Here is a 26,770-nt window from a genome sequence, read left to right as displayed (position 1 = left end):
CTTGAGATTTTCACAAGAATGAGCGGGGCTTGAACCCAGAGCCTCCACATGACAGAGCTTTGCATAGACCACTGAGCCACTGCTGCTTCCGCAAGCAGCCATTTTTTAGGGGCCATGTCTTTTTTTATTGGGACAAAACCTGTGAAACTTAAGATTTTTTACAAGAAAGAGCGGGACTCGAACCCAGATCCTCCACATGACAGAGCTTTGCATAGACCACTGAGCCACTGGAGTTTCAGCACACAGCCTTCATTTTTGGGGGACATGTCTTTTTTTTGGGACAAAACCAGTGAAACTTAAGATTTTTTACAAGAAATAGCGGGACTCGAACCCAGATCCTCCACATGATAGAGCTTTGCATAGACTACTGAGCCACTGTAGCTTCCACACTCATCTTGCTTTTTTTTGGGAGGGCATGTCTTTTTTATTGGGACAAAACCAGTGAAACTTGAGATTTTCACAAGAAAGACCAGGACTCGAACCCAGATTCTCCACGTGATAGAGCTTTACATAGACCACTGAGCCACTGCAGCTTCCACACTCATCCTGCTTTTTTTGGGGGGGCATGTCTTTTTTATTGGGACAAAACCAGTGTAACTTGAGATTTTCACAAGAAAGACCAGGACTCGAACCCAGATTCTCCACGTGATAGAGCTTTACATAGACCACTGAGCCACTGCAGCTTCCACACTCATCCTGCTTTTTTTGGGGGGGCATGTCTTTTTTATTGGGACAAAACCAGTGAAACTTGAGATTTTCACAAGAAAGAGCGGGGCTTGAACCCAGAGCCTCCACATGACAGAGATTTGCATAGACCACTGAGCCACTGCTGCTTCCGCAAGCAGCCATTTTTAAGGGGCCATGTCTTTTTTTATTGGGAAAAAACCTGTGAAACTTAAGATTTTTTACAAGAAAGAGCGGGACTCAAACCCAGATCCTCCACATGACAGAGCTTTGCATAGACCACTGAGCCACTGGAGTTTCAGCACACAGCCTTCATTTTTGGGGGACATGTCTTTTTTTTTGGGACAAAACCAGTGAAACTTAAGATTTTTTACAAGAAATAGCGGGACTCGAACCCAGATCCTCCACATGATAGAGCTTTGCATAGACCACTGAGCCACTGCAGCTTCCACACTCATCTTGCTTTTTTTTGGGAGGGCATGTCTTTTTTATTGGGACAAAACCAGTGAAACTTGAGATTTTCACAAGAAAGAGCAGGGCTTGAACCCAGAGCCTCCACATGATAGAGCTTTGCATAGACCACTGGGCCACTGGAGATTGCACGATAGGTGTGCTTTTTTGGGGGGGTATGTCTTTTTTATTGGGACAAAACCAGTGAAACTTGAGATTTTCACAAGAAAGACCGGGACTCGAACTCAGATTCTCCACGTGATAGCGCTTTGCATAGACCACTGAGCCACTGGACATTCCACACTTAACCTCCTTTTTTTGGGGTACATGTCTTTTTTATTGGAACAAAACCAGTGAAACTTAAGATTTTCACAAGAGAGAGCGGGGCTTGAACCCAGAGTCGCCGCATGATAGAGCTTTGCATAGACCACTGAGCCACTGCAGCTTTACAACGAACCTTTTTTTTTTAGGGGCCATGTCTTTTTTATTGGGACAAAACCAGTGAAACTTAAGATTTTCACAAGAAAGAGGTCGACTCGAACCCAGATTCCCCTCATGACAGTGCTTTGCATAGACCACTAAGCCACTGGCACGACCACACTCATGCCGCTTTTTGGGGGGGGGGCATGTCTTTTTTATTGGGATAAAACCAGTGAAACTTGAGATTTTCACAAGAAAGAGCGGGGCTTGAACCCAGATCCTCCACATGACAGAGCTTTGCACAGACCACTGAGCCACTGCTGCTTCCACAAGCATCCTGCTTTTTTTGGAGTACATGTCTTTTTCATTTGGCCAAAACCAGTGAAACTTAAGATTTAGTACAAGAAAGAGCGGTATTCAACCTCAGATTCTCCACAAGACAAACCCTCAGACAGACCACTGACCTTTTACAGTCTAGCCTTATTTTTTTGGGGAGTTATGGGGAAAAGGAAATTGACCGCATTATATATTGAACTTAAAATACTTTCACCCTCATGTGGTGACTTGAGTGAACTACAAATCAAGTCTAATGCTGTTAAATGTACCATCCTTCTGCAAGAGGGTGAGAGCAGAAGAATATACTCAAAACGTAATTTAACATGAAGAGCCAATCAGATCTATTAACAATGTCTATCTGCAAACTGAGTCAAATGAACTTAAAAGAGTTTCACCTCCTGTGGTGACTTGACTGAATTAAAAATCTAGTCTAACGAACTTAAAAGAGTTTCGCCCTCCTGTGGTGAATTGAGTGAATTACAAATCTAGTCTAACGAACTTAAAGGAGTTTCGCCCTCCTGTGGTGACTTGAGTGAATTACAAATCTAGTCAAATGAACTTAAAAGAGTTTCACCTACTGTGGTGACTTGAGTGAATTAAAAATCTAGTCTAACGAACTTAAAAGAGTTTCGCCCTCCTGTGGTGACTTAAGTGAATTACAAATCTAGTCTAACGAACTTAAAAGAGTTTCGCCCTCCTGTGGTGACTTGAGTGAATTACAAATCTAGTCTAACGAACCTAAAAGAGTTTCGCCCTCCTGTGGTGATTTGAGTGAATTGCAAATCTAGTCTAACGAACCTAAAAGAGTTTCGCCCTCCTGTGGTGATTTGAGTGAATTGCAAATCTAGTCTAACGAACCTAAAAGAGTTTCTCCCTCCTGTGGTGATTTGAGTGAATTACACCGATGCAAACCGAGTCTAATGACTCTTTTAAGTTCCTTAGACTCAATTTGCAGATGGGCATTGTAAACAGATCTGATTGGCTCTTCATGTTATGAATACATTCTTCTGCTCTCACCCTCTTGCAGAAGGATAGTACATTTAAGATCATTAGACTCGATTTGTAATTCACCCAAATCACCACATGAGGGAGAATTTCTTCAAAGTTCATTAGATGCTGTGGGTTTTTTGGGAAGTTATTCACATGAATCTTTGTAGAGTGTGCCACCAGATTAACTTTAATGACTTCTTTTCGAATATAGTTGTTTGAACAGAGGGCAGAACATAAAGTAAATAGTTTATTATTGGCAATTCATGTGTTTTTCGGCTCTCACCCTCTTAGAGAAGTGTAGCGCATTTAAGCTCATTAGACTTGTGTCATTCACTCAAATCGTCACCAGAAGGAGCAGTAACAATCTTGACTGTCAAGTTATCTTGGCAAAAAAACGAAGCTGTTTCCTTCCATGATTACAACAAGTTTTTTATAAAGAGCAGCTTAATTTAAACAGATGGTTTTGTAAAACCAGATAATAAGATTGAAGTATAATTACGGTACAAATCCTTGCAAATCATCTTCCCAAACTCCGTGGCTCAGAGGATGATCGTTTGACTTTCGTGCACGAAAGCTTTGGTTCGAATCCCACATTTGCGTCGGTACGTCTTGATTTACTCGAGCTCAAAACATTCATCAGTGACTCTGGAGATAAAGAGTTGTGTTTTAATCACAGTGTCCTGTGTTCAAATCCGACTAATGGGTGTTATATCTGCCGAAGTTTACTGAGCTGTGATGGTCTAGTGGTCAAACACATGTTCTCTGTGTGTGAGGCTGCGTTAGAGACGTGGGTTCAAATCTTGCCTTCGCCTGTTGGAATGATCCTCAACTTTAAACGCTTTATTGTGAAACCAATGATCACGTGCGGTTAAAGGTGAAATATAAGTTCCAGCAATGGTAAAGACAAGAGATCTGTGGCTCACTGGTATGAGCGCTGCCTCATGGTTCAGAGGTTGCCGGTTCGAATCCCGGTCAGATCTCCAAGAAATGAAGGAGCGGTGGATGGAGAGATGCTGGGGAGCCGATGGAGAGATGCTGAGGAGCCGATGGAGAAACGAGGAGGAGTCTGGGTTGAGACCACAGGAGAGCAGCTGGTTATCCAAAAAACAGCTGGATAATTGTCGACTTAGTCTGGAGAATGGATATTTTTTTATATAAGTCGACATCTTGCGGCAATAGATAACCGCTGCTGGTTATGGTCCCAGAAATCCCCAGGGGGAGGAGTATTGGATATTATCTCCCCCCTTCGTGTCCTTCCTTCTCTCATCCTCCTGTCTGGATCCGGAGCTCCTGCCACAGCCCATCTCAGATCCTCAACGCAACCACGCTTCAGTGACCAGGCCGGTTTCGAACCGGGAACCTCTCGACTGGAGAGGTCATGCTCATACCACTGAGCCACTGGCACTTCCACACTCAACCTGGTTTTTTTGGGGGGCATGTCTTTTTTATTGGGACAAAACCAGTGAAACTTGAGATTTTCACAAGAAAGACCAGGACTCGAACCCAGATTCTCCACGTGATAGAGCTTTACATAGACCACTGAGCCACTGCAGCTTCCACACTCATCCTGCTTTTTTTGGGGGGGCATGTCTTTTTTATTGGGACAAAACCAGTGAAACTTGAGATTTTCACAAGAAAGAGCGGGGCTTGAACCCAGAGCCTCCACATGACAGAGATTTGCATAGACCACTGAGCCACTGCTGCTTCCGCAAGCAGCCATTTTTTAGGGGCCATGTCTTTTTTTATTGGGAAAAAACCTGTGAAACTTAAGATTTTTTACAAGAAAGAGCGGGACTCAAACCCAGATCCTCCACATGACAGAGCTTTGCATAGACCACTGAGCCACTGGAGTTTCAGCACACAGCCTTCATTTTTGGGGGACATGTCTTTTTTTTTGGGACAAAACCAGTGAAACTTAAGATTTTTTACAAGAAATAGCGGGACTCGAACCCAGATCCTCCACATGATAGAGCTTTGCATAGACCACTGAGCCACTGCAGCTTCCACACTCATCTTGCTTTTTTTTGGGAGGGCATGTCTTTTTTATTGGGACAAAACCAGTGAAACTTGAGATTTTCACAAGAAAGAGCAGGGCTTGAACCCAGAGCCTCCACATGATAGAGCTTTGCATAGACCACTGGGCCACTGGAGATTGCACGATAGGTGTGCTTTTTTGGGGGGGTATGTCTTTTTTATTGGGACAAAACCAGTGAAACTTGAGATTTTCACAAGAAAGACCGGGACTCGAACTCAGATTCTCCACGTGATAGCGCTTTGCATAGACCACTGAGCCACTGGACATTCCACACTTAACCTCCTTTTTTTGGGGTACATGTCTTTTTTATTGGAACAAAACCAGTGAAACTTAAGATTTTCACAAGAGAGAGCGGGGCTTGAACCCAGAGTCGCCGCATGATAGAGCTTTGCATAGACCACTGAGCCACTGCAGCTTTACAACGAACCTTTTTTTTTTAGGGGCCATGTCTTTTTTATTGGGACAAAACCAGTGAAACTTAAGATTTTCACAAGAAAGAGGTCGACTCGAACCCAGATTCCCCTCATGACAGTGCTTTGCATAGACCACTAAGCCACTGGCACGACCACACTCATGCCGCTTTTTGGGGGGGGGGCATGTCTTTTTTATTGGGATAAAACCAGTGAAACTTGAGATTTTCACAAGAAAGAGCGGGGCTTGAACCCAGATCCTCCACATGACAGAGCTTTGCACAGACCACTGAGCCACTGCTGCTTCCACAAGCATCCTGCTTTTTTTGGAGTACATGTCTTTTTCATTTGGCCAAAACCAGTGAAACTTAAGATTTAGTACAAGAAAGAGCGGTATTCAACCTCAGATTCTCCACAAGACAAACCCTCAGACAGACCACTGACCTTTTACAGTCTAGCCTTATTTTTTTGGGGAGTTATGGGGAAAAGGAAATTGACCGCATTATATATTGAACTTAAAATACTTTCACCCTCATGTGGTGACTTGAGTGAACTACAAATCAAGTCTAATGCTGTTAAATGTACCATCCTTCTGCAAGAGGGTGAGAGCAGAAGAATATACTCAAAACGTAATTTAACATGAAGAGCCAATCAGATCTATTAACAATGTCTATCTGCAAACTGAGTCAAATGAACTTAAAAGAGTTTCACCTCCTGTGGTGACTTGACTGAATTAAAAATCTAGTCTAACGAACTTAAAAGAGTTTCGCCCTCCTGTGGTGAATTGAGTGAATTACAAATCTAGTCTAACGAACTTAAAGGAGTTTCGCCCTCCTGTGGTGACTTGAGTGAATTACAAATCTAGTCAAATGAACTTAAAAGAGTTTCACCTACTGTGGTGACTTGAGTGAATTAAAAATCTAGTCTAACGAACTTAAAAGAGTTTCGCCCTCCTGTGGTGACTTAAGTGAATTACAAATCTAGTCTAACGAACTTAAAAGAGTTTCGCCCTCCTGTGGTGACTTGAGTGAATTACAAATCTAGTCTAACGAACCTAAAAGAGTTTCGCCCTCCTGTGGTGATTTGAGTGAATTGCAAATCTAGTCTAACGAACCTAAAAGAGTTTCGCCCTCCTGTGGTGATTTGAGTGAATTGCAAATCTAGTCTAACGAACCTAAAAGAGTTTCTCCCTCCTGTGGTGATTTGAGTGAATTACACCGATGCAAACCGAGTCTAATGACTCTTTTAAGTTCCTTAGACTCAATTTGCAGATGGGCATTGTAAACAGATCTGATTGGCTCTTCATGTTATGAATACATTCTTCTGCTCTCACCCTCTTGCAGAAGGATAGTACATTTAAGATCATTAGACTCGATTTGTAATTCACCCAAATCACCACATGAGGGAGAATTTCTTCAAAGTTCATTAGATGCTGTGGGTTTTTTGGGAAGTTATTCACATGAATCTTTGTAGAGTGTGCCACCAGATTAACTTTAATGACTTCTTTTCGAATATAGTTGTTTGAACAGAGGGCAGAACATAAAGTAAATAGTTTATTATTGGCAATTCATGTGTTTTTCGGCTCTCACCCTCTTAGAGAAGTGTAGCGCATTTAAGCTCATTAGACTTGTGTCATTCACTCAAATCGTCACCAGAAGGAGCAGTAACAATCTTGACTGTCAAGTTATCTTGGCAAAAAAACGAAGCTGTTTCCTTCCATGATTACAACAAGTTTTTTATAAAGAGCAGCTTAATTTAAACAGATGGTTTTGTAAAACCAGATAATAAGATTGAAGTATAATTACGGTACAAATCCTTGCAAATCATCTTCCCAAACTCCGTGGCTCAGAGGATGATCGTTTGACTTTCGTGCACGAAAGCTTTGGTTCGAATCCCACATTTGCGTCGGTACGTCTTGATTTACTCGAGCTCAAAACATTCATCAGTGACTCTGGAGATAAAGAGTTGTGTTTTAATCACAGTGTCCTGTGTTCAAATCCGACTAATGGGTGTTATATCTGCCGAAGTTTACTGAGCTGTGATGGTCTAGTGGTCAAACACATGTTCTCTGTGTGTGAGGCTGCGTTAGAGACGTGGGTTCAAATCTTGCCTTCGCCTGTTGGAATGATCCTCAACTTTAAACGCTTTATTGTGAAACCAATGATCACGTGCGGTTAAAGGTGAAATATAAGTTCCAGCAATGGTAAAGACAAGAGATCTGTGGCTCACTGGTATGAGCGCTGCCTCATGGTTCAGAGGTTGCCGGTTCGAATCCCGGTCAGATCTCCAAGAAATGAAGGAGCAGTGGATGGAGAGATGCTGGGGAGCCGATGGAGAGATGCTGAGGAGCCGATGGAGAAACGAGGAGGAGTCTGGGTTGAGACCACAGGAGAGCAGCTGGTTATCCAAAAAACAGCTGGATAATTGTCGACTTAGTCTGGAGAATGGATATTTTTTTATATAAGTCGACATCTTGCGGCAATAGATAACCGCTGCTGGTTATGGTCCCAGAAATCCCCAGGGGGAGGAGTATTGGATATTATCTCCCCCCTTCGTGTCCTTCCTTCTCTCATCCTCCTGTCTGGATCCGGAGCTCCTGCCACAGCCCATCTCAGATCCTCAACGCAACCACGCTTCAGTGACCAGGCCGGTTTCGAACCGGGAACCTCTCGACTGGAGAGGTCATGCTCATACCACTGAGCCACTGGCACTTCCACACTCAACCTGGTTTTTTTGGGGGGCATGTCTTTTTTATTGGGACAAAACCAGTGAAACTTGAGATTTTCACAAGAAAGAGCTGGATTCGAACCCAGATTCCCCACATGATAGTGCTTTGCATAGACCACTGAGCCACTGGCACTTCCACACTCATCCTGCTTTTTTGGGGGGGGCATGTCTTTTTTATTGGGACAAAACCAGTGAAACTTGAGATTTTCACAAGAAAGAGCGGGACTCGAACCCAGATCCTCCACATGACAGAGCTTTGCATAGACCACTGAGCCACTGGAGTTTCAGCACACAGCCTTCATTTTTGGGGGACATGTCTTTTTTTTGGGACAAAACCAGTGAAACTTAAGATTTTTTACAAGAAATAGCGGGACTCGAACCCAGATCCTCCACATGATAGAGCTTTGCATAGACTACTGAGCCACTGTAGCTTCCACACTCATCTTGCTTTTTTTTGGGAGGGCATGTCTTTTTTATTGGGACAAAACCAGTGTAACTTGAGATTTTCACAAGAAAGACCAGGACTCGAACCCAGATTCTCCACGTGATAGAGCTTTACATAGACCACTGAGCCACTGCAGCTTCCACACTCATCCTGCTTTTTTTGGGGGGGCATGTCTTTTTTATTGGGACAAAACCAGTGAAACTTGAGATTTTCACAAGAAAGAGCGGGGCTTGAACCCAGAGCCTCCACATGACAGAGCTTTGCATAGACCACTGAGCCACTGCTGCTTCCGCAAGCAGCCATTTTTTAGGGGCCATGTCTTTTTTTATTGGGAAAAAACCTGTGAAACTTAAGATTTTTTACAAGAAAGAGCGGGACTCGAACCCAGATCCTCCACATGACAGAGCTTTGCATAGACCACTGAGCCACTGGAGTTTCAGCACACAGCCTTCATTTATGGGGGACATGTCTTTTTTTTTGGGACAAAACCAGTGAAACTTAAGATTTTTTACAAGAAATAGCGGGACTCGAACCCAGATCCTCCACATGATAGAGCTTTGCATAGACCACTGAGCCACTGCAGCTTCCACACTCATCTTGCTTTTTTTTGGGAGGGCATGTCTTTTTTATTGGGACAAAACCAGTGAAACTTGAGATTTTCACAAGAAAGAGCAGGGCTTGAACCCAGAGCCTCCACATGATAGAGCTTTGCATAGACCACTGGGCCACTGGAGATTGCACGATAGGTGTGCTTTTTTGGGGGGGTATGTCTTTTTTATTGGGACAAAACCAGTGAAACTTGAGATTTTCACAAGAAAGACCGGGACTCGAACTCAGATTCTCCACGTGATAGCGCTTTGCATAGACCACTGAGCCACTGGACATTCCACACTTAACCTCCTTTTTTTGGGGTACATGTCTTTTTTATTGGAACAAAACCAGTGAAACTTAAGATTTTCACAAGAGAGAGCGGGGCTTGAACCCAGAGCCTCCACATGACAGAGCTTTGCATAGACCACTGGGCCACTGGAGATTGCACGATAGGCGTGCTTTTTTGGGGGGGTATGTCTTTTTTATTGGGACAAAACCAGTGAAACTTGAGATTTTCACAAGAAATAGCGGGACTCGAACCCAGATCCTCCACATGATAGAGCTTTGCATAGACCACTGGGCCACTGGAGATTGCACGATAGGTGTGCTTTTTTGGGGGGGTATGTCTTTTTTATTGGGACAAAACCAGTGAAACTTGAGATTTTCACAAGAAAGACCGGGACTCGAACTCAGATTCTCCACGTGATAGCGCTTTGCATAGACCACTGAGCCACTGGACATTCCACACTTAACCTCCTTTTTTTGGGGTACATGTCTTTTTTATTGGAACAAAACCAGTGAAACTTAAGATTTTCACAAGAGAGAGCGGGGCTTGAACCCAGAGCCGCCGCATGATAGAGCTTTGCATAGACCACTGAGCCACTGCAGCTTTACAACGAACCTTTTTTTTTTTAGGGGCCATGTCTTTTTTATTGGGACAAAACCAGTGAAACTTAAGATTTTCACAAGAAAGAGGTCGACTCGAACCCAGATTCCCCTCATGACAGTGCTTTGCATAGACCACTAAGCCACTGGCACGACCACACTCATGCCGCTTTTTTGGGGGGGGGCATGTCTTTTTTATTGGGATAAAACCAGTGAAACTTGAGATTTTCACAAGAAAGAGCGGGGCTTGAACCCAGATCCTCCACATGACAGAGCTTTGCACAGACCACTGAGCCACTGCTGCTTCCACAAGCATCCTGCTTTTTTTGGAGTACATGTCTTTTTCATTTGGCCAAAACCAGTGAAACTTAAGATTTAGTACAAGAAAGAGCGGTATTCAACCTCAGATTCTCCACAAGACAAACCCTCAGACAGACCACTGACCTTTTACAGTCTAGCCTTATTTTTTGGGGGAGTTATGGGGAAAAGGAAATTGACCGCATTTTATATTGAACTTAAAATACTTTCACCCTCATGTGGTGACTTGAGTGACCTACAAATCAAGTCTAATGCTGTTAAATGTACCATCCTTCTGCAAGAGGGTGAGAGCAGAAGAATATACTCAAAACGTAATTTAACATGAAGAGCCAATCAGATCTATTAACAATGTCTATCTGCAAACTGAGTCAAATGAACTTAAAAGAGTTTCACCTACTGTGGTGACTTGACTGAATTAAAAATCTAGTCTAACGAACTTAAAAGAGTTTCGCCCTCCTGTGGTGAATTGAGTGAATTACAAATCTAGTCTAACGAACTTAAAGGAGTTTCGCCCTCCTGTGGTGACTTGAGTGAATTACAAATCTAGTCAAATGAACTTAAAAGAGTTTCACCTACTGTGGTGACTTGAGTGAATTAAAAATCTAGTCTAACGAACTTAAAAGAGTTTCGCCCTCCTGTGGTGACTTAAGTGAATTACAAATCTAGTCTAACGAACTTAAAAGAGTTTCGCCCTCCTGTGGTGACTTGAGTGAATTACAAATCTAGTCTAACGAACCTAAAAGAGTTTCGCCCTCCTGTGGTGATTTGAGTGAATTGCAAATCTAGTCTAACGAACCTAAAAGAGTTTCGCCCTCCTGTGGTGATTTGAGTGAATTGCAAATCTAGTCTAACGAACCTAAAAGAGTTTCTCCCTCCTGTGGTGATTTGAGTGAATTACACCGATGCAAACCGAGTCTAATGACTCTTTTAAGTTCCTTAGACTCAATTTGCAGATGGGCATTGTAAACAGATCTGATTGGCTCTTCATGTTATGAATACATTCTTCTGCTCTCACCCTCTTGCAGAAGGATAGTACATTTAAGATCATTAGACTCGATTTGTAATTCACCCAAATCACCACATGAGGGAGAATTTCTTCAAAGTTCATTAGATGCTGTGGGTTTTTTGGGAAGTTATTCACATGAATCTTTGTAGAGTGTGCCACCAGATTAACTTTAATGACTTCTTTTCGAATATAGTTGTTTGAACAGAGGGCAGAACATAAAGTAAATAGTTTATTATTGGCAATTCATGTGTTTTTCGGCTCTCACCCTCTTAGAGAAGTGTAGCGCATTTAAGCTCATTAGACTTGTGTCATTCACTCAAATCGTCACCAGAAGGAGCAGTAACAATCTTGACTGTCAAGTTATCTTGGCAAAAAAACGAAGCTGTTTCCTTCCATGATTACAACAAGTTTTTTATAAAGAGCAGCTTAATTTAAACAGATGGTTTTGTAAAACCAGATAATAAGATTGAAGTATAATTACGGTACAAATCCTTGCAAATCATCTTCCCAAACTCCGTGGCTCAGAGGATGATCGTTTGACTTTCGTGCACGAAAGCTTTGGTTCGAATCGCACATTTGCGTCGGTACGTCTTGATTTACTCGAGCTCAAAACATTCATCAGTGACTCTGGAGATAAAGAGTTGTGTTTTAATCACAGTGTCCTGTGTTCAAATCCGACTAATGGGTGTTATATCTGCCGAAGTTTACTGAGCTGTGATGGTCTAGTGGTCAAACACATGTTCTCTGTGTGTGAGGCTGCGTTAGAGACGTGGGTTCAAATCTTGCCTTCGCCTGTTGGAATGATCCTCAACTTTAAACGCTTTATTGTGAAACCAATGATCACGTGCGGTTAAAGGTGAAATATAAGTTCCAGCAATGGTAAAGACAAGAGATCTGTGGCTCACTGGTATGAGCGCTGCCTCATGGTTCAGAGGTTGCCGGTTCGAATCCCGGTCAGATCTCCAAGAAATGAAGGAGCGGTGGATGGAGAGATGCTGGGGAGCCGATGGAGAGATGCTGAGGAGCCGATGGAGAAACGAGGAGGAGTCTGGATTGAGACCACAGGAGAGCAGCTGGTTATCCAAAAAACAGCTGGATAATTGTCGACTTAGTCTGGAGAATGGATATTTTTTTATATAAGTCGACATCTTGCGGCAATAGATAACCGCTGCTGGTTATGGTCCCAGAAATCCCCAGGGGGAGGAGTATTGGATATTATCTCCCCCCTTCGTGTCCTTCCTTCTCTCATCCTCCTGTCTGGATCCGGAGCTCCTGCCACAGCCCATCTCAGATCCTCAACGCAACCACGCTTCAGTGACCAGGCCGGTTTCGAACCGGGAACCTCTCGACTGGAGAGGTCATGCTCATACCACTGAGCCACTGGCACTTCCACACTCAACCTGGTTTTTTTGGGGGGCATGTCTTTTTTATTGGGACAAAACCAGTGAAACTTGAGATTTTCACAAGAAAGAGCTGGATTCGAACCCAGATTCCCCACATGATAGTGCTTTGCATAGACCACTGAGCCACTGGCACTTCCACACTCATCCTGCTTTTTTGGGGGGGGCATGTCTTTTTTATTGGGACAAAACCAGTGAAACTTGAGATTTTCACAAGAATGAGCGGGGCTTGAACCCAGAGCCTCCACATGACAGAGCTTTGCATAGACCACTGAGCCACTGCTGCTTCCGCAAGCAGCCATTTTTTAGGGGCCATGTCTTTTTTTATTGGGACAAAACCTGTGAAACTTAAGATTTTTTACAAGAAAGAGCGGGACTCGAACCCAGATCCTCCACATGACAGAGCTTTGCATAGACCACTGAGCCACTGGAGTTTCAGCACACAGCCTTCATTTTTGGGGGACATGTCTTTTTTTTGGGACAAAACCAGTGAAACTTAAGATTTTTTACAAGAAATAGCGGGACTCGAACCCAGATCCTCCACATGATAGAGCTTTGCATAGACTACTGAGCCACTGTAGCTTCCACACTCATCTTGCTTTTTTTTGGGAGGGCATGTCTTTTTTATTGGGACAAAACCAGTGAAACTTGAGATTTTCACAAGAAAGAGCAGGGCTTGAACCCAGAGCCTCCACATGATAGAGCTTTGCATAGACCACTGGGCCACTGGAGATTGCACGATAGGTGTGCTTTTTTGGGGGGGTATGTCTTTTTTATTGGGACAAAACCAGTGAAACTTGAGATTTTCACAAGAAAGACCGGGACTCGAACTCAGATTCTCCACGTGATAGCGCTTTGCATAGACCACTGAGCCACTGGACATTCCACACTTAACCTCCTTTTTTTGGGGTACATGTCTTTTTTATTGGAACAAAACCAGTGAAACTTAAGATTTTCACAAGAGAGAGCGGGGCTTGAACCCAGAGTCGCCGCATGATAGAGCTTTGCATAGACCACTGAGCCACTGCAGCTTTACAACGAACCTTTTTTTTTTAGGGGCCATGTCTTTTTTATTGGGACAAAACCAGTGAAACTTAAGATTTTCACAAGAAAGAGGTCGACTCGAACCCAGATTCCCCTCATGACAGTGCTTTGCATAGACCACTAAGCCACTGGCACGACCACACTCATGCCGCTTTTTGGGGGGGGGGCATGTCTTTTTTATTGGGATAAAACCAGTGAAACTTGAGATTTTCACAAGAAAGAGCGGGGCTTGAACCCAGATCCTCCACATGACAGAGCTTTGCACAGACCACTGAGCCACTGCTGCTTCCACAATCATCCTGCTTTTTTTGGAGTACATGTCTTTTTCATTTGGCCAAAACCAGTGAAACTTAAGATTTAGTACAAGAAAGAGCGGTATTCAACCTCAGATTCTCCACAAGACAAACCCTCAGACAGACCACTGACCTTTTACAGTCTAGCCTTATTTTTTTGGGGAGTTATGGGGAAAAGGAAATTGACCGCATTATATATTGAACTTAAAATACTTTCACCCTCATGTGGTGACTTGAGTGAACTACAAATCAAGTCTAATGCTGTTAAATGTACCATCCTTCTGCAAGAGGGTGAGAGCAGAAGAATATACTCAAAACGTAATTTAACATGAAGAGCCAATCAGATCTATTAACAATGTCTATCTGCAAACTGAGTCAAATGAACTTAAAAGAGTTTCACCTCCTGTGGTGACTTGACTGAATTAAAAATCTAGTCTAACGAACTTAAAAGAGTTTCGCCCTCCTGTGGTGAATTGAGTGAATTACAAATCTAGTCTAACGAACTTAAAGGAGTTTCGCCCTCCTGTGGTGACTTGAGTGAATTACAAATCTAGTCAAATGAACTTAAAAGAGTTTCACCTACTGTGGTGACTTGAGTGAATTAAAAATCTAGTCTAACGAACTTAAAAGAGTTTCGCCCTCCTGTGGTGACTTAAGTGAATTACAAATCTAGTCTAACGAACTTAAAAGAGTTTCGCCCTCCTGTGGTGACTTGAGTGAATTACAAATCTAGTCTAACGAACCTAAAAGAGTTTCGCCCTCCTGTGGTGATTTGAGTGAATTGCAAATCTAGTCTAACGAACCTAAAAGAGTTTCGCCCTCCTGTGGTGATTTGAGTGAATTGCAAATCTAGTCTAACGAACCTAAAAGAGTTTCTCCCTCCTGTGGTGATTTGAGTGAATTACACCGATGCAAACCGAGTCTAATGACTCTTTTAAGTTCCTTAGACTCAATTTGCAGATGGGCATTGTAAACAGATCTGATTGGCTCTTCATGTTATGAATACATTCTTCTGCTCTCACCCTCTTGCAGAAGGATAGTACATTTAAGATCATTAGACTCGATTTGTAATTCACCCAAATCACCACATGAGGGAGAATTTCTTCAAAGTTCATTAGATGCTGTGGGTTTTTTGGGAAGTTATTCACATGAATCTTTGTAGAGTGTGCCACCAGATTAACTTTAATGACTTCTTTTCGAATATAGTTGTTTGAACAGAGGGCAGAACATAAAGTAAATAGTTTATTATTGGCAATTCCTGTGTTTTTCGGCTCTCACCCTCTTAGAGAAGTGTAGCGCATTTAAGCTCATTAGACTTGTGTCATTCACTCAAATCGTCACCAGAAGGAGCAGTAACAATCTTGACTGTCAAGTTATCTTGGCAAAAAAACGAAGCTGTTTCCTTCCATGATTACAACAAGTTTTTTATAAAGAGCAGCTTAATTTAAACAGATGGTTTTGTAAAACCAGATAATAAGATTGAAGTATAATTACGGTACAAATCCTTGCAAATCATCTTCCCAAACTCCGTGGCTCAGAGGATGATCGTTTGACTTTCGTGAACGAAAGCTTTGGTTCGAATCCCACATTTGCGTCGGAACGTCTTGATTTACTCGAGCTCAAAACATTCATCAGTGACTCTGGAGATAAAGAGTTGTGTTTTAATCACAGTGTCCTGTGTTCAAATCCGACTAATGGGTGTTATATCTGCCGAAGTTTACTGAGCTGTGATGGTCTAGTGGTCAAACACATGTTCTCTGTGTGTGAGGCTGCGTTAGAGACGTGGGTTCAAATCTTGCCTTCGCCTGTTGGAATGATCCTCAACTTTAAACGCTTTATTGTGAAACCAATGATCACGTGCGGTTAAAGGTGAAATATAAGTTCCAGCAATGGTAAAGACAAGAGATCTGTGGCTCACTGGTATGAGCGCTGCCTCATGGTTCAGAGGTTGCCGGTTCGAATCCCGGTCAGATCTCCAAGAAATGAAGGAGCGGTGGATGGAGAGATGCTGGGGAGCCGATGGAGAGATGCTGAGGAGCCGATGGAGAAACGAGGAGGAGTCTGGGTTGAGACCACAGGAGAGCAGCTGGTTATCCAAAAAACAGCTGGATAATTGTCGACTTAGTCTGGAGAATGGATATTTTTTTATATAAGTCGACATCTTGCGGCAATAGATAACCGCTGCTGGTTATGGTCCCAGAAATCCCCAGGGGGAGGAGTATTGGATATTACCTCCCGCCTTCGTGTCCTTCCTTCTCTCATCCTCCTGTCTGGATCCGGAGCTCCTGCCACAGCCCATCTCAGATCCTCAACGCAACCACGCTTCAGTGACCAGGCCGGTTTCGAACCGGGAACCTCTCGACTGGAGAGGTCATGCTCATACCACTGAGCCACTGGCACTTCCACACTCAACCTGGTTTTTTTGGGGGGCATGTCTTTTTTATTGGGACAAAACCAGTGAAACTTGAGATTTTCACAAGAAAGAGCTGGATTCGAACCCAGATTCCCCACATGATAGTGCTTTGCATAGACCACTGAGCCACTGGCACTTCCACACTCATCCTGCTTTTTTGGGGGGTCATGTCTTTTTTATTGGGACAAAACCAGTGAAACTTGAGATTTTCACAAGAAAGACCAGGACTCGAACCCAGATTCTCCACGTGATAGAGCTTTGCATAGACCACTGAGCCACTGCAGCTTCCACACTCAGCCTGCTTTTTTTGGGGGGGCATGTCTTTTTTATTGGGACAAAACCAGTGAAACTTGAGATTTTCACAAGAAAGAGCGGGGCTTGAACCCAGAGCCTCCACATGACAGAGCTTTGCATAGACCACTGAGCCACTGCTGCTTCCGCAAGCAGCCATTTTTTAGGGGCCATGTCTTTTTTTATTGGGACAAAACCTGTGAAACTTAAGATTTTTTACAAGAAAGAGCGGGACTCGAACCCAGATCCTCCACATGACAGAGCTTTGCATAGACCACTGAGCCACTGGAGTTTCAGCACACAGCCTTCATTTTTGGGGGACATGTCTTTTTTTTGGGACAAAACCAGTGAAACTTAAGATTTTTTACAAGAAATAGCGGGACTCGAACCCAGATCCTCCACATGATAGAGCTTTGCATAGACCACTGAGCCACTGCAGCTTCCACACTCATCTTGCTTTTTTTTGGGAGGGCATTTCTTTTTTATTGGGACAAAACCAGTGAAACTTGAGATTTTCACAAGAAAGAGCAGGGCTTGAACCCAGAGCCTCCACATGATAGAGCTTTGCATAGACCACTGAGCCACTGGAGATTGCACGATAGGTGTGCTTTTTTGGGGGGGTATGTCTTTTTTATTGGGACAAAACCAGTGAAACTTGAGATTTTCACAAGAAAGACCGGGACTCGAACCCAGATTCTCCACGTGACAGAGCTTTGCGTAGACCACTGAGCCACTGGAGTTTCAGCACACAGCCTTCATTTTTGGGGGACATGTCTTTTTATTGGGACAAAACCAGTGAAACTTGAGATTTTCACAAGAAAGACCAGGGCTTGAACCCAGAGCCGCCGCATGATAGAGCTTTGCATAGACCACTGAGCCACTGCAGTTTTACAACCAACCTTTTTTTTTTAGGGGCCATGTCTTTTTTATTGGGACAAAACCAGTGAAACTTAAGATTTTCACAAGAAAGAGGTCGACTCGAACCCAGATTCCCCTCATGACAGTGCTTTGCATAGACCACTAAGCCACTGGCACGACCACACTCATGCCGCTTTTTTGGGGGGGCATGTCTTTTTTATTGGGACAAAACCAGTGAAACTTGAGATTTTCACAAGAAAGAGCAGGGCTTGAACCCAGATCCTCCACATGACAGAGCTTTGCACAGACCACTGAGCCACTGCTGCTTCCACAAGCATCCTGCTTTTTTTGGAGTACATGTCTTTTTCATTTGGCCAAAACCAGTGAAACTTAAGATTTAGTACAAGAAAGAGCGGGATTCGACCTCAGATTCACCACAAGACAAACCCTCAGACAGACCACTGACCTTTTACAGTCTAGCCTTCTTTTTTTGGGGAGGTATGGGGAAAAGGAAATTGACCCCATTATATATTGAACTTAAAATACTTTCACCCTCATGTGGTGACTTGAGTGAACTACAAATCAAGTCTAATGCTGTTAAATGTACCATCCTTCTGCAAGAGGGTGAGAGCAGAAGAATATACTCAAAACGTAATTTAACATGAAGAGCCAATCAGATCTATTAACAATGTCTATCTGCAAACTGAGTCAAATGAACTTAAAAGAGTTTCACCTCCTGTGGTGACTTGACTGAATTAAAAATCTAGTCTAACGAACTTAAAAGAGTTTCGCCCTCCTGTGGTGACTTGAGTGAATTAAAAATCTAGTCTAACGAACTTAAAAGAGTTTCGCCCTCCTGTGGTGACTTGAGTGAATTACAAATCTAGTCTAACGAACTTAAAAGAGTTTCGCCCTCCTGTGGTGACTTGAGTGAATTAAAAATCTAGTCTAACGAACTTAAAAGAGTTTCGCCCTCCTGTGGTGACTTGAGTGAATTACAAATCTAGTCTAACGAACTTAAAAGAGTTTCGCCCTCCTGTGGTGACTTGAGTGAATTACAAATCTAGTCTAACGAACTTAAAGGAGTTTCGCCCTCCTGTGGTGACTTGAGTGAATTACAAATCTAGTCTAACGAACCTAAAAGAGTTTCGCCCTCCTGTGGTGACTTGAGTGAATTACAAATCTAGTCTAACGAACTTAAAGGAGTTTCGCCCTCCTGTGGTGACTTGAGTGAATTACAAATCTAGTCTAACGAACCTAAAAGAGTTTCGCCCTCCTGTGGTGACTTGAGTGAATTACAAATCTAGTCTAACGAACTTAAAGGAGTTTCGCCCTCCTGTGGTGACTTGAGTGAATTACAAATCTAGTCTAACAAACTTAAGAGAGTTTCGCCCTCCTGTGGTGACTTGAGTGAATTGCAAATCTAGTCTAACGAACTTAAAAGAGTTTCACCTCCTGTGGTGACTTGAGTGAATTACAAATCTAGTCTAACAAACTTAAGAGAGTTTCGCCCTCCTGTGGTGACTTGAGTGAATTACAAATCTAGTCTAATAAACTTAAAAGAGTTTCGCCCTCCTGTGGTGATGAGTGAATTACAAATCTAGTCTAACAAACTTAAGAGAGTTTCGCCCTCCTGTGGTGACTTGAGTGAATTACAAATCTGGTCTAATAAACTTAAGAGAGTTTCGCCCTCCTGTGGTGACTTGAGTGAATTACAAATCTAGTCTAACAAACTTAAGAGAGTTTCGCCCTCCTGTGGTGACTTGAGTGAATAACAAATCTAGTCTAACAAACTTAAAAGAGTTTCGCCCTCCTGTGGTGACTTGAGTGAATTACAAATCTAGTCTAACAAACTTAAAAGAGTTTCGCCCTCCTGTGGTGACTTGAGTGAATTACAAATCTAGTCTAACAAACTTAAGAGAGTTTCGCCCTCCTGTGGTGACTTGAGTGAATTACAAATCTAGTCTAACAAACTTAAGAGAGTTTCGCCCTCCTGTGGTGACTTGAGTGAATTGCAAATCTAGTCTAACAAACTTAAAAGAGTTTCTCCCTCCTGTGGTGACTTGAGTGAATTACAAATAGATGACAGAAGTCTCTGCCAAACGTATGAATGTGAAAGATCTTTCGGTTGGGGTTGTGTTTTCTTAAATCTGAAGTAATTTTGTTTACAGTGATTTCCATCATTAAAGTCAATGTCCAGATCTGTTCCTCTGTCGGCCCGGATCTACAAACAGTGCAGAAACAAACCAATCAATCACATCGGTAGCAAACTTTCCCGTCACCGCTTTTATCAAGTAAACATAAGAATAACTTTCATATTGCCAGTCATATTTCAAGATCAACACATTCATGACTGAAGCAGCTTTGCTTTACTTGATTATCCATACATTATGATCATCAGGCCTTTAACCAAGGTTTATTTGTTCAGCTGTCAATCATCATTGTATTGCATTGCATTATATGTTTTAAAAAGACAGATAAATAAGACATTGGCAGATATTGATATGCCTTTTATGTAAGTATCTGCTATATAGATATATACATATTACCTATTTTATTTATTTATTTAGTACAATCTCCTGTAGTGAAATGTGATAATTTATGCAACTTATTTTCTACAGAGGAATGCTGATCTGCCAACATGTCGCTCTACGATGAATTAAATTAAGCTGATAACATCACTGTTTTCTCCAGAACGACTGTACAGCCAAATCTAATTATGTTGTAATATTGTCCTGTTTAACACTGAAGCTGCTTTGAAACAATCGGCATTGTAAAAGCGCTAATAAAGTTGATGAGAGGAAAACCTTGAAAATAAAAAAATGATTAAAAACGTTTTGATTATTTAGAATTATTTAGGTATATGGTTTTTCTGAAATAGATAAATAAATAATAATTTTCACCGACATCATTTATAAACACTGCAACATTACATTAATGAACACAATTTAAATACATTCATATTTAAATTGTGTTCATTAATGCAATGTGGCAGTTAAATGAGTTTAATCCACGGTGTATTTCTTCGTAAATGAAAAACGATTGTTTGGGTGGAAGAAAAAAATACCTTTATTATGGAGAACGGCCTAAAATGCACTTCCGGTGTCGTTGCGGTCGTCATTAGAGCTCCTTGACTTTTTCTGCAAGTATTAAATATGAATTTAGGCGGATTTCTCAAAGCATCGGACCTTCTGAAGTCCAGCGGGAAGTTCTGGAGGATCTGGACGAGGAAGACGAGCTCGGACTCTTCATCTCTGACCTTAATGCAACAGCAGGACGGAATCAGGTGAGAACTTCTAGCGTGACCTTTGACCCGAATCAAACCCGCTGTAAATACATCAGCGTCGCTCAAAATAAACGAGACACTGATTTTTATTAATGCTCAAAATTGAATTAAAAACAGTCACATTAAAAGCGTTTGGTCACTTCTGTATGTTGTCTGAATGTATTAAATAACCAGAAGTTAACGCATTGATTAATTGTGAAGTTGCAAAACTTTATTAGGCATACATTTATAAATCAAATATTGTGATTTTTGTTTTTGTAATTGAGGTGAAAATGCTTTTTCCTGAACACTGTATATTTCATCAGGTAAATGTCTTGTGTAGACTAAGACATTTTGTTTTTAAAAGAGTAATTTCAAACGATTAATTAATTCAGTGGCTCAGAGTGTCATTGGAAGAGAGAGAGAGTGTGTGTCTGTGTTTGAGAGTGTGTGTAAGAGTGTGTCTGTTTGAGAGTTTGTGTGAGTGTGTGAGAGAGTGTGTCTGTGTTTGAGAGTGTGTGAGTGTGCAAGAGTGTGATTGCGTTTCTGTTTGTGAGAGAGTGTGAGTGTCTGTTTGTGTGTGACTGTTTTAGAGAGTGTGTGAGTGAGTGTGTGTCTAAGAAATGTATTTTTTAAAACAATAATTTCAAACGATTCAGTGGGTCAGAGTGACTCATAAGATGTGTGTGTGTGTGTTTCAGGAGGATCATCCTGAACAACCCCAGGAAGAGGAACGCGCTGTCTCTGGCCATGCTGGAATCGCTGAGAGGTCACCTGACCGACGCACCTGACCTGCGGGTCATCATCATATCAGGCAAGAGCCAATCCATAGCCAGATTCGTTCAGAGGCCCCGCCCTCTCAGAGGCCATGCCCAGTAACCCGTCATCTCTCTCTGCAGCGCGGGGTCCCGTGTTCTCCTCGGGTCACGACCTTAAGGAGCTTACCTCCGCCCAGGGTCGCCAGCACCACAGCAGGGTGTTCCAGACCTGCTCTGAGGTCAGAGGTCATTCACTTGACATCTCCTCGGTCAGTCTAATAGAGTGCCGAAGTTATGACGTCACTTTGTAGGCCAAAATGCGGAAGTGAGTTAGCATTTTAGCACTTGCGGTTCCCTCGCTCCAAAGTCTACGGGTTTATGTTAAATCGCCTGAAGTAAGGTCTGTGGTTAACAAAGCCTCTAAATATTTTCACGTTTTAAACTATGAGATAAAACACACTCGTTCTAACCTGCTTGTGATTTTTTTTTTTTAAACTCTGTGTCTTAAAAACGGTGGTTGCTAATAAGTTGCTCAAAGGACTACATCCTTTGGCCGGGACTTTAGACGTCATCGTGACAAACAGGAAATCTCACCAGTTTCATTCACTTTTGTTTTCTGTAAGTAAATGTTTAAGAAATTTTTTTAAAAATTAGCCCGCGTTACTTATAACTTTACCTTTCAGCTAATAAACGTAACGTTATTAGTTAGTCCTTTCAAATTGTAGTTTTTCCTGTTGTACACAGAATTTGGTGATATTAAGTGATATTCGGATTATCAGTTCTTTATTTCTGTGGCGAGACTGTAGTTCAACAATGGTGTTTTTTTTTTTAAATCCCGAGATGCAACCACAAGTCATCAAATGAAAGCTGCGCTGTTCTCCATGTCCAGATTTATAGTGGTTCTCTCCTCGATATATGAGCAATCGTCTAAGAAAAAGGACATAAGATTGTAAATTGATACGGCTATAGCTAACGTCGTTAGTGCTTCTGAGATGGTAATAGCAGTTTTTTTTCTGCCGAATTAGCAAATGGTATGCAAACATACAATCAAACATAATACAGTGAGCGAGAATCTTTAAAGTCTATTTGGGGCACGATGATCAGGCATAATAGCTTAATCTTAATCACAAAGAAAATAATATTAAGGTTTATGTAAACGAACAAAATAATAAACGAATAAATAAAACATTAACAAAAGATAAATCTCAGAGAGGCACACAAACACAATTAGTTTCTAACATTTTTGGGGAAAAATGGGCAATATTTCTCATGAAAAAGTGGATGTGTTTATACACAGCGCAGATCATAATGAGCGAACGTGTTTTTTAAATAAAGTTTGAGGAAGCTTGATGATGACGTAGATCCGCGACTGAAGCTTGATGATGACGTAGATGATGACGTAGATCCGCGACTGAAGCTTGATGATGACGTAGATCCGCGACTGAAGCTTGATGATGACGTAGATCCGCGACTGAAGCTTGATGATGACGTAGATCCGCGACTGAAGCTTGATGATGACGTAGATCCGCGACTGAAGCTTGATGATGACGTAGATCCGCGACTGAAGCTTGATGATGACGTAGATCCGCGACTGAAGCTTGATGATGACGTAGATCCGCGACTGAAGCTTGATGATGACGTAGATCCGCGACTGAAGCTTGATGATGACGTAGATCCGCGACTGAAGCTTGATGGTGAAGTAGATCCGCGACTGAAGCTTGATGATGACGTAGATCCGCGACTGAAGCTTGATGGTGACGTAGATCCGCGACTGAAGCTTGATGGTGACGTAGATCCGCGACTGAAGCTTGATGGTGACGTAGATCCGCGACTGAAGCTTGATGATGACGTAGATCCGCGACTGAAGCTTGATGGTGACGTAGATCCGCGACTGAAGCTTGATGATGACGTAGATCCGCGACTGAAGCTTGATGATGACGTAGATCCGCGACTGAAGCTTGATGATGACGTAGATCCGCGACTGAAGCTTGATGATGACGTAGATCCGCGACTGAAGCTTGATGGTGACGTAGATCCGCGACTGAAGCTTGATGGTGACGTAGATCCGCGACTGAAGCTTGATGGTGACGTAGATCCGCGACTGAAGCTTGATGATGACGTAGATCCGCGACTGAAGCTTGATGGTGACGTAGATCCGCGACTGAAGCTTGATGATGACGTAGATCCGCGACTGAAGCTTGATGATGACGTAGATGATGACGTAGATCCGCGACTGAAGCTTGATGATGACGTAGATCCGCGACTGAAGCTTGATGATGACGTAGATCCGCGACTGAAGCTTGATGATGACGTAGATCCGCGACTGAAGCTTGATGATGACGTAGATCCGCGACTGTGTGCTGTAGTCCATTTATAGCCTAGCGTAAGCATTTTATATCTGACGGTTTTATTTAGGCTTCAAACGGTATACATTTTAGATTGACTTGTAAAGATTATCTCTCTAAAGGTCATAACGCTTTGTTGAACACAGATCTTATTTTTTGCGGTTTTCCAAAAGTCTATGGGGAAAATAAATAGGCTTTTGATAACTTCCGGGTTGGCCTACAAAGTGACGTCATAAATTTGGCACTCTATAACTCTACCTATCTCAAAGGTCATGACCCTGATCCAGGATCTGCCGGTGCCGGTCATCGCGATGGTTAACGGCGTTGCCACGGCGGCCGGCTGTCAGTTAGTCGCCAGCTGTGATGTTGCCATAGCGACAGAGAAATCGACTTTCGCCACTCCTGGGGTCAACGTCGGGCTGTTCTGCTCCACACCGGGCGTAGCCATTGGCCGAGCTCTGCCCCGAAAGGTCAACACACTTCTGTTATAACTTAATAATACATTAACCCTTAAATGCAACGACCCGAGACGTCATTCTCTCCTCCTCATTTAATTTTTAAAAGTTAGACATCAACCTTCTTAGTATTCCTCAATCAATCCATTTTAAACAATATAACACGAAACAAATAATAGAATTATAATTGAATTCCTGTTTTTCTATTAGTTTTTTGTCAAAATTGTATAGGGTCGCTAACGACCCGAGGTGTGTACGAGTACGTATATATATTTTTTTTGCACAATAATAAATGAATCTATAATGACGAAATAGGTGCATTCAAAAATGTGTGATATGCAATGATGAAGTGACGTTTCACTCATAGTCACTGCAGGCAGAAAACAAAACTATAATGATTATAATCTGCAAATCTTGAAATGGCTCAGTGATTTACTGCAGAGAGCGAGTACTGAACACAATCAGATATTAGTGTCAGTCACTGATGATGGATGGATGCGACTTATATATCAAATTTAATTCATACTGACTGACGAGAATAAACATAAAGCCGCGAGAGGGCGCTCTATGCTGCTCCTGTAGCCTACCCCTGAAAAAAACAAATAAAACTGAATAAAACTCTAATATTAACTTAAAGACAACAACTTAGAAAGACTGAACACAAACAAAATGGCCCCCATAAAGAAAATCCTATTCTGCAAATTACAAACAGCATGTAGTGAAATATGCAGCGGAGAACGATTCACAGCGTTCGTCTCGCGCGGCTGAGCGTTTTCATCTGTGGACTCGTTCCATCAGCTCGGCCATCTTGCTTTCAGTCCTCGATTCGCTTTGTTTGTTTTCTTCATTACAGTTAAAGTAACGTCTGCTTTAGTCCCTCACAAGTTTCTCTCACTTCAAACTTTCTTTCTCCTGCTCTATTACCCACACTCGCTTCACACACATGCTTGACTTATATGTTTTTTTCCTCTACATGACCCATTTTTTGCCTGATGCGTCTAAAGGGGGTCGCACACCGGACGCGGAGCTCGGTGGCGCGCCGCGCAGCGTCTCAGGTATCGCACACATTCTCAAAGGATTTTAAAAGGCTACGTTTATTATACATTTCCCCAAAATATGTTTAGACTTTATTCAAGCTGTTGAACTCAGAATGTAAAACAAATGTGTCTTGTAGCAAAGGTTGAAATCAGTATACCTTAACGATAATATACTTTTAATATAAAGCCTTGAAATGGCGCTCTGTGGCGCGGCAGGATTTAGAACAACTTCCTGAGTCGCCGCGGACAGGCGCCGAATGCCGCCACCGGTGTGCGTACACTCATTGAAAACAATGTGTTCGAATTTTAAAGACGTGGCACGCCGAGCGCCGCGTCCGGTGTGCGACCCCCTTTATACTCCGGAGCGACTTATAGTCTGGAAAATACAGTATATACGATAAATTACAGTTTTACAGTAAAGTGAAAAATAAAATTTGATTACAGTGTAATATTTAGGGTCATCGTTTTTCTCATTTCAGGTTGCAATGTTGATGCTGCTGACGGGCCGGCCACTCTCGGCTCAGGATGCGCTTCAGCATGGGCTGGTCAGTAGAGTGGTGTGTGAGGAGCGTTTGGAGGACGAGACGCTGGCTGTGGCCCGGTGTGTGTGTGAGTCCAGTCGGCCTGTTCTAGCTTTAGGGAAGGCCGTGTTCCAGCGCCAGATGGCCGAGGCTCAGGATTCGGCTTACACTCGAGCCTGCTCCGCCATGGTGGAGAACCTGGAGCTCCGGGACGGGCAGGAGGGCATTCGGGCCTTTCTGGAGAAACGCAAACCGGTGTGGAGCCACGAGGACGCCCAGCTCACACACACACACAATCAGTGATGCTAATAAAGACACACACTGCAAAAAATGCTCTTCTTACTTAGTATTTTTTTTCTTGTTTCCAGTCCAAATATCTAAAAATTCTTAAATCAAGATGTATTTACTTACATAATCCCTTTTCCGACACTAAATACAATTAGAGTAATTCAGAGTAATTGCGAGTTGTAAAGTCAGAATTCTGAGATATAAACCTGCGATTGTGTGATATATTGTTTCCAATACAAATATTTGAAAAATCTTAAATCATTTACTTATGGAAGCCGATTTCCGCCACTAAATAAAAAATAAATAAAAAGAGTAATTGGGAGTTTATCTCAGAATTGTGACTTTATAACACACAATTGTGAGGAAAAAAAGTCACAATTACTCTTTTTATTTTTTTATTTAGTGGTGGAAAACAGGCTTCAATATTTACTACAAAAGTAAAATGACATAAGAGATTTTTTCTTGTTTTCTGGAGAGAAAAAAAATCTAAATGAAGTGAGTTTTT

General features: G+C 42.4%; 1 protein-coding gene across 1 annotated transcript; it reads left to right on the top strand.

Moving 5' to 3' along the window:
- The first annotated feature begins 20,671 nt into the window (after positions 1-20,671).
- Positions 20,672-26,308, top strand: echdc3 (enoyl CoA hydratase domain containing 3). Its single transcript, XM_067428175.1, has 5 exons — positions 20,672-20,882; positions 21,563-21,675; positions 21,761-21,858; positions 24,234-24,434; positions 25,936-26,308. Exons 1-5 carry the CDS (start codon positions 20,752-20,754, stop codon positions 26,278-26,280), a joined length of 888 nt encoding a protein of 295 aa, XP_067284276.1. The 5' UTR covers positions 20,672-20,751; the 3' UTR covers positions 26,281-26,308.
- The last annotated feature ends 462 nt before the right edge of the window (positions 26,309-26,770 follow it).

Source organism: Pseudorasbora parva, chromosome 20 (assembly GCF_024679245.1).
Source record: "Pseudorasbora parva isolate DD20220531a chromosome 20, ASM2467924v1, whole genome shotgun sequence".
Taxonomy (NCBI): Eukaryota; Metazoa; Chordata; class Actinopteri; order Cypriniformes; family Gobionidae; genus Pseudorasbora; species Pseudorasbora parva.
This window is presented reverse-complemented; position numbering and strand designations above follow the sequence as displayed.

Coding starts and splice junctions, on each gene's coding strand:
- echdc3 (XM_067428175.1), top strand. CDS start 20,752: ATGAATTTAGGCGGATTTCTCAAAGCATCGGACCTTCTGAAGTCCAGC. Junction 21,676..21,760: donor GCGGGTCATCATCATATCAG/GCAAGAGCCAAT, acceptor CTCTCTCTGCAG/CGCGGGGTCCCGTGTTCTCC. Junction 21,859..24,233: donor TGTTCCAGACCTGCTCTGAG/GTCAGAGGTCAT, acceptor CCTATCTCAAAG/GTCATGACCCTGATCCAGGA.